Source organism: Poecilia latipinna, unplaced genomic scaffold (assembly GCF_001443285.1).
Source record: "Poecilia latipinna isolate Pla-1442-1.1 unplaced genomic scaffold, P_latipinna-1.0 Scaffold2595, whole genome shotgun sequence".
In the NCBI taxonomy this organism is placed as follows: Eukaryota; Metazoa; Chordata; class Actinopteri; order Cyprinodontiformes; family Poeciliidae; genus Poecilia; species Poecilia latipinna.
This window is the reverse complement of record NW_015115211.1, coordinates 1-8462: the sequence shown is the minus strand read 5'-3', so window position 1 is coordinate 8462 and position 8462 is coordinate 1. Positions and strand designations below refer to the sequence as shown.

The window sequence follows — 8462 nt, the reverse complement described above, 5'->3', positions numbered from 1 at the left end:
TCCTCAAGATAAACTGCGGGCTCCTCAAATGGATTAACACAACGTTACATTCTCTTTAGTTTTCTCTGGTCTGTCTTTCCATTGGTGCACATGTTGTTTTCTGAGATCTTTTAGCCCACCCTGGGTTATCAGATGGGTTTTAGGCTAGTAAATCTGAGTTTGAACAAAAATCTGTAAAGAGGGGAATTAGTTTTCAAGACCTCATATGTCCAAAAATAGTTATTTTCGGTAACTTAATTTAGAAGTGAACCCGGTTAGAGAGACTACTAATATATGTTTGTGTTTGGTTTATTTCCGATCATCAATTGTTTTATCCTATTCAATGAGGCCTAAATCTGTAGAAAGCCCTTCCTTGAATACACACCATTTCCAAGTAGTGGTCAAGCAGAGGAATAAAGACATGAAGGAGATAGATGTTGACCTCAGATAACCTGCTTCCTAAAACCTCACAAGCATGTGCAGAGCAAGAGCAGAAGCTCTACACACAGAGAACTTAGAAACTCAGTCCATGATTTTGCTCTGAGCTGTTCTTGAATGTTTTTAGTTGTATGTTTTAGTACAATCTAAAAAATAATCAGTCCATGTTCTTAATTTCCTGAAAACCTTGTGTAGTTTGACAGCTACTGTGACAGACATGATTCTTGTCTTGCCATGAATTCTTCCTGTACAGTCTCATCTCCCATCCTTCTCTCCCTGTTTTCAGAATCTGGATCTAAAAAGCAGCCATAACTTGATCCACTCATTATTAGATTGGATTGTGACAGGAGTTATCCTATCCCCCCTCACACAGTGTGTGATTTGTTCACACAGTGAGCCTAACTGACCAGTGGCTCTTAATAAGATCAACATTGTAAGCTACATATCTTTTTTTATTACTTTTTTTTTTTAAGAAAGAAAAAGGTCTGTGTAAGTCTGAGCATACAAACACACACACACACACACATATATATATATATATATATATATATATATATATAAAGAAATGCAGCTTAATGTTGAAATAAATAACTTGCTGTAAATTAAATTTTAAATTAACACAAATAAATGAAGTACTAAAGCTTTATTGTGAAGGCAACAACAGGAAGTAGCTGTGAGTCTTGCCTCTGGTTCGTCCTGAATCCAGGTTTTACCCAGTCACTGCTCCTTGTCCCTCCAGGCAGAACTGCTGCTTCATCTCACTCATGGATTAACCTGGTGCTTCTTTTTATGAACAAACAGGTAAAAGTGCATTTATTTTCTATCACTTTTGTTAATACCATTTCATGTTCTATATTTGCAGTAGAACATTTTTATTGCACTGTTGTAAAAAACAAGACACTTTTATTTATTTAATTTTATTTTTACTTTTATAAGAATGTATAAGCAAGGCTAACACAGAGAACAAGAGAGAAATTACTAGAAAGCACAGCCGCGCATGGAGAGGAACTATTTTCCACAAAGCAGACGCAATAATTCATGTAATAATCAAATAATAACAATAGGAGAGATACATTTGTGGTAGGAGTAACAGTGCTATTGGGAATTCTGGTTGTGATAGAGGGCAAGAAGACTACATAATTATGCATCATAAAATAATATCAAAGCAATTTAGCTGTTTCATAAAAAACAAGACCAGAAGCAAATTCTGTAAATGTGAATGCACTGAAATACGTAGCTTTGAATTCACTGTTGTAGCACTATGGAAAAAGTGAGCATAAAGTCTATAGTTTCATAGAAAAATACAGTGTAGGATAACTATCAGGGACTGAAATTATATCCAGCGGTAAATCTGTGTTCAGTCTGGATACTTACATCTCCCTCATGTGTCCACATCAAATTACTACAGGTTTACTACCTGCCACCGATTCTCACTAAATACATCTCTACATTTCTCTCTCTCTGCAGCTCACTCTACAATGAATGTGCTAGAGCTTGTGAAGATTTTTGCGCTAATTTTGATGCTGTCATGTCCAATCAAATGCCAAAACAGGAGGAAAGATCATAGAGACAGCCAGGTCATCACATACAAGGCCAAACGTGAGTGTTGTGCAACTGATCTCTTTGTGAAGGCAGTGCAAGTTTATTTGAATGTTTAAGGCTATGAGGTTGGATAGTGTGGTCTACATGTGTTGTATGTATCTAGAAAATCTTTGTGACCATGTCCCTTAAGGTATTCTATGTGGATTGTTGAGGGAGTATGGAATACTAGGTGGCTTTAAAGCACTACCTGGTCCTTGATTTGATCCCAAAGCAAGAACTGAGTTCACATTCTAGTGGAGCTTGTTCTCAGTGAATGTTGTATTCCCCCGAGGATCCCGTCAGGTAATTGCAACTCTTGGGTTATGTTCAGTGGTGGTGAGGAGGAAGCAGACAATCATCAGGACAGTCAAAAACTCACAACCACACTGGCAGTAGGAATTCCTCAGTATTTGTCCTTTAATAAACACATTTGTCCTTTAACACACTCTTCAGCAACCTTAAAAAGCCTGGTTGAATGGCTTCTGAATTGTCAGACATGAAATAAGCAGAGTCCAAACAGTCTGTAACGTCACTCAGAGTTAGGAAGATAAAATGTAAAGGTCAGTCTCAGACCATGAGCCCATCTGGAGCACTTTTCTCCTACACTCTCGACAGCGGAGTAGTGACACATACAAATAACATCACCAGGTTCAGCTTAGGCTGTCTTAAAGAGACATCACATAGGCTGTTACTGCTCGTGTTGTTCCAGGGATAGAAGAGCATCTGGTTTGGAAGCCTCAGTCTCATCTTTGTTTTTACACATTATGTAGTGAACTGAGTTGAGGACCTTGGATGTGTTCAGTCCACATCTAAATGGGAAGTAGCCTGGTGTCCTGAGTCTAACTCTGTAATCTAAAATGGAAGGAGTTGAATTGCTTTATCTAGATCAGGGTTAAGCCTTCACCTCAAACAGGAGAGTTCAGGTATTTTAGCATCTCGTTATAAGTGACCATAACATATGGACCATGACTACAAGACTGAGATCCCACATGCCAGCATTGAAATGGCCTTCTATAGACCATCAACAACATTTTAACATTTATCCTTGTACAGTCAGAAAGCTAAAATTAGATAGAATAATTTTAGCTGATAAAATTGCTGAGGTACTGATTCATTTTTATAGAGTGTTAACATAATAATTATAAATATGCACCAGTTTTTCTGTGAGGAAAACCTTTCATATAGAAATGTTTTTTTTCTGATGTTGGCAGCAGATTTAGCAACAGTCTTTATTGTTCAACAGATTCATAAAAAAAAAAAAAAAAAAACTCGTAAAAAAATGACGGTACCTGTAGCTTAATATTTTGTTCTGCGACCCTTTGAGGCAACCACTGCAGTCAGATGATTTCTGACTGCACTGATGTGTTACATCTTGAAGTTTACATTTGATGTTTTTGGAGATTGTTCTGGGCTGTTTTCCTATTATCCTTCTCTTCACTTCAATTTTCCTCTTGTGACCAAGGTTAGGGAGGTTGGCTCCAATCCTGTAGACCTTAAACTTCTGAATAATATATACAACTGTAGTCAGATGAGCACCAAGCTGCTTGGAAAGATTCTTCTAGTCTTTACCTTTAACATGGTGGTCTATATTTTTATTTCCCAATCTCCTTCCCTTCCCATTATTGATCTTCACTTTAGCACAATGACTACGTGTCAGCCTTTTAATGGGTAGACTGACTGATTATAGGTTTAATGACAACTGGAGTACTAATAGTGGACAGACCTTAGTTTAACATGTTCCTATGGTGAAATTGATTTCTATCTTTTCAAGCGGTGCCATCACTTTTGCCCAGGCCCTTTTTACTAGTTTACTAATCATAGTTTTTATGAAAGATTTTGTTGAACCACAATTTAAATGCAATTTCTGATTTCCATTGGTTAATTTTCAGTAAACTTTTATGTTATGTTATGTTTATGTTATATTTATTCAGTTTAAAGTTATTTCAGTGACTGTTGTAGGTTTTTCAGTCATTAATAGAGGGCCACCAGCAATTTTGTGAAAGTGTTCACATGGAAGACGCTGTAATATTCCGAGCTAAATGGAGTATAAACAATGAACAAACATTGCTCCAAAACACAGACTTGAGGAAACCCAAACATATCTGTTTCCTTAGATTAATAATGACAAATTACAAAATGCTTCACACAGTACCATTAGATCCCGCACATTTTCCACTCGAACTGTGGGGACGTAATGATCTCCACTTGATCTTAATGTCCACTTTGAATGCGGCCCAGCAATGGACCAAAAGACACACAGAAAGTTTTTGTTGCAGAGAAAGAAAAGCATTACTTATTGGTCCAAATTGTAATGTTTGGCCCATAGAGCGAAGGATTTAGTGAAGTTGGCAGCTACCAGAAGTGTTATTGAAGTTTGTGTGTGACAGCATTTCCTTTCCCTCACCATCTCATTTGGGTGGCTATGTTTCACACAGTCTCAAGCAGTGTTTTGAACTGACAGCAAAAAAAAAAAAAAAAAAAAATTGGATTTTGGAGACATTTCCAGAGATATGTAATTCTGTTTATCTTCTGTGGTTATGTGCTTCACATGCTACCACATTATTTCGTGTAAGATTTTTGGATCTTTTCCAAATCCTGGTTTCATCTGCCGAAGGTGATTGTTTCAGTACTATTCAAATGTAATAAGACTGTTTTCTCTCTGGCTAGCCTTGGTCTGCCCAGTGGAAATCATGTTCATAGTGGACAGTACAGAGAATGCCCAACCTGTGCTGTTTGAGCAGCAGAAGACGTTCATCCTGCGCTTCAGCACCAAGCTCATGCAGCTTCAGCCTGCAGGCTGGCGTCTGCGCCTGCGCCTCGCTGCCCTGCAGTACAGCAGCAAAGTATCAGTAGAGCATAACTTCAGAGACTGGCAGGACATGGACGTCTTCCAGAGTCGGGTGGCCTCAATGACTTTCATTGGCCATGGGTCATACTCTGCCTATGCCATCACCAATGCCACCAAGGTATTCAGGCAGGAGACATCCCCCAGTGGTCTCAAGGTGGCGCTGCTCATGACGGACGGAAGAGACCACCCTCGCAGCCCCAGTGCCATCACAGCAGCTGCAGAGGCCAAACAGCACAACATCAGGGTGTTCACCATCAGGCTGTCTGCACAGCCCAACCCAGATACCATGGGAACACAGCTACGATCCATTGCCAGTGCCCCCCCACAGCAGCATGTGCTCAGTCTCTCTGACAGCCAGCTTGATGAAAAACTCTTCAGTGAAATAGTGAGTAAAGTTGCTGTGGTGGAGAGGTCCAGCTCTGCTCTTGTTCCATCACGAGTACTATGATTTTATTCATATTTCCATTTTTAAAGGACAGATATTTAGAGACTGATTTTTTCCTTCTTGCAGAACACAGTTGTTACAACAGGGGTAAGTAACATTAGCTCTCAGATTATACATATTTTTCAGTCAGAGACTATTTGCATCTTTGATTACTATATATTTACAGTGTGTCAGTTAAGATGTGTTCTCTGTATCTTTATTTCAGTGCCCACAGCCAAAGAACTGTAGGTGTGAGAAGGGGGAGAGGGGTCGCCCTGGCAGTCTGGTAAGTATGCTGTGATTGGCATGTATCACACTAAGTAGGTTAAGGGCATTTCTGCATGCTGCATGATCTTAAGGCCTTCGTAAATTCATATATAGAGAAACACCACCTAGTTATGGTTTAGTATTTCACATTACCCTGAGATTGTCTGCTCTGCACTGGCTGCCTGTATGTTTTATTTTAAGATTTTTCATTTGATATTTAAACTTATAAATGATCAGGCATTTTTTTTTATTTAATAGAACTTATAAACAAGCATGTTTCCAGAAGAAGACACACCAGTGGCTTCTGGACAGGATTCATCTTGTGACCAGAGTGTGTTGTTGTGTTGTTGCTCCAGAACTCTGGAACTATCTCTCTTTTTTGTGAGAATGTCTAATATTTTGTGTGAGGATTATGGTTTTCTAGCACAGGTTGATCAATTAATTCAGTCATCTGGTGTCATGTTTTTCCCTTTATTGGTTAATTAGTCCCAGTGTTATCATGTTGTACCTTTGATTGTACCCGCTCTGTCATGTTCCTTCATTGTTCCTGCATGTTTTTAACCTCTAGTGTTGTGCTCTGTCTTTGTTGGGACCTTAACAGTTGTGTGAGTTTATCTGAGTCTTGGACATTCAGTTTTCTGTGCTACCTGTTCTCAACAAATTGTGTCAGATCCTGCTGATAGTTTGATATTAAAGAAGGAAGTTTTTCTACCTCACGCTTGATCTGAGTGCTGCTGCTCTTCTACAACACTACAAGTCAAGACACTTTGAATGTTTTTAAGGATTTTTTAAATCCTCATCTTTTCAAGGTAGCTTTTTATTCCAGTTGAGCAAATATTGTCGGGCTGTGCTTTTCATTAATGCTATATTTATTTTTTCTGTCTTTAGTCTGATTGATTAATCAGATTAATGTTTTCTGTTCAGCACTTTGGTCACTAGATGTGTAAGATGGTCTTTAAATAACATCGTACACATTGATTGATTGATTGATTGATTGATCTAACAGCACCCATGAGAGTTAGCATTTTCTTTTTATCTGAAGGTTGTGGTTGAGCAGGTAAAGATGATTCTCAGTCTAGCCCAGCTGTTTGTTGATTCAGATATGTTCCATGGTGTCTAAGCTGTCATAGACACCATGGGCATGTATGTTTAGCAAATCTAAATCTTAAATCCAAATCTAACTGTTAAATATTGTATTTATATCTATGATACCAACTACCTTCTATTTAAAATAATGAAAAAGATACTGATATATTTAAGACTTACTGATCACTTATTCAGTTACTTCTTAAAGGAAATCACCTGTGGCTGTTGGCGCCAGACCAGCTGGTCTGAGGGTTTCAGAAACTGGTGAGCTGGTGGGATTTTCACGCGCAGTTGTATCAGTTCACAGAGAAAATGTTCACAAAGAAAGTCTGGAACATGTGTGCCTTGTTGGTGTCAGCTGAGAATGAAGACATTGGTGCAGGACAATGGATAGGCAAAGGTAGCTCAAAAACTGCCCACTACTTCCAATATATGGCAAATACCATCCAACCTGTTAAGTCATGAAGCAGATGAATTACAGCAGCATACACTGGGTACCACTCCTATCAGCTGAGCACTCCTACAATTCCTACAAGCTCACCAAAACTGGACAATAGCAGATTGAAAAACGTTATTTGGTTGATTGAGCCTCAAATTGAACTGCAACATGAATGAATGATGATCAATGTGCCATGAGCTCCAAAATCCTGTTAGGTTTACCTAATGTGTAGCCAGAGAGTGAATCTGTTAGCCTGGCTGATGCTTTTAAATGCAACTAGTTCTGTAGCAGCTTTACGGCCCAGTCTGCAGGTGTCCTTCATGTTCTTTAGAAAAGGGTTTAGTCAGATATTCTCTCATCCTCAATAGCAATTCTGGTGGCCTGATTGTAGGTGCAGTTGTTTGATTCTAATATACGTCAAGTGAATGATGTTAAATAATGGGACATTATGTCTAGACCGCAAATGTAGCAGGTTGTCAGTGGCAGTGGTGGAGAAAGTACTCAAAATATGTACTTAAGTAAAAGTACAAATACACAGACAAAAATGTACCCAAGTAAAAGCAAAACCACCACATTAACATTTGTACTTAAGTAAAAGTAAAAAAGTACTGGCTTTTAAAAATACTTAAGTATTAAAAGTAAAAGTACTTGCTGAATGCATAACCTAATCGCTAATATCATTAAGTGAACTGATCGTATTTAATTTTAATATATCAGAAATGTGCCATTTTAATGAACAATGCCACAGATAAAGCATGTTTTTATTATGTTTACTCTCTGTAACATAGTTTAGACTTAGATATGTGATTCTATGCATCATAATTTCAGGGATGGAAACATCTTGTCTCCTGTCCTAACATAGGATGAACTTCACCTTTTTTGCCACTAGTGGCTTTTATTTTGAAAGAAAACCAACAGAAAGCTGGGGGAGGACATGCAACCAAGAACCCACATAGCAGTGTTGTAGTCAAGACCACCGAACCCGAGACCAAGTCAAGACCAAGACCAGCACCCCGCGCTACATGACACAATAAAATTAAGTGTACCTATCAAAATTAGTTCTCAAATTGATCTGAAAGGTCCACATTCACATAAAAACTCCTACATATTAAATACTTAGAGCTGAAATAAATTAACCAGTATCAATTCAAACTTTTCTTCATTCTGCTTTGTTCTCATCTCTGTGCTACAATCCGTGGTGGTCTCCTGCCATCCCTAAAAAGATAATGCCCTGGACGGTTGCCCAAATTGCCCATGTCAGAAACCACAACTGTCTGCACAATTAAACATAGCAATTAACGGTAAACAACGCTCAACTATGAACACTGTCCGAGGCGCAATAAGGAAGAAGTAACCAAGCAGAGGGAGGTGACTGTTCTCATCCTCCCTCCTTCTGCAAC

At 38.5% G+C, this 8462-nt stretch overlaps 1 protein-coding gene across 1 annotated transcript; it reads left to right on the top strand.

Moving 5' to 3' along the window:
- The first annotated feature begins 1144 nt into the window (after window positions 1–1144).
- Window positions 1145–5584, top strand: LOC106938445 (collagen alpha-1(XXVIII) chain). Its single transcript, XM_015020491.1, has 5 exons — window positions 1145–1218; window positions 1885–2016; window positions 4666–5231; window positions 5358–5378; window positions 5497–5584. Exons 2-5 carry the CDS (start codon window positions 1896–1898, stop codon window positions 5569–5571), a joined length of 783 nt encoding a protein of 260 aa, XP_014875977.1. The 5' UTR covers window positions 1145–1218; window positions 1885–1895; the 3' UTR covers window positions 5572–5584.
- The last annotated feature ends 2878 nt before the right edge of the window (window positions 5585–8462 follow it).

Coding starts and splice junctions, on each gene's coding strand:
- LOC106938445 (XM_015020491.1), top strand. CDS start 1,896: ATGAATGTGCTAGAGCTTGTGAAGATTTTTGCGCTAATTTTGATGCTG. Junction 2,017..4,665: donor CATCACATACAAGGCCAAAC/GTGAGTGTTGTG, acceptor CTCTCTGGCTAG/CCTTGGTCTGCCCAGTGGAA. Junction 5,232..5,357: donor AAAAACTCTTCAGTGAAATA/GTGAGTAAAGTT, acceptor TCCTTCTTGCAG/AACACAGTTGTTACAACAGG.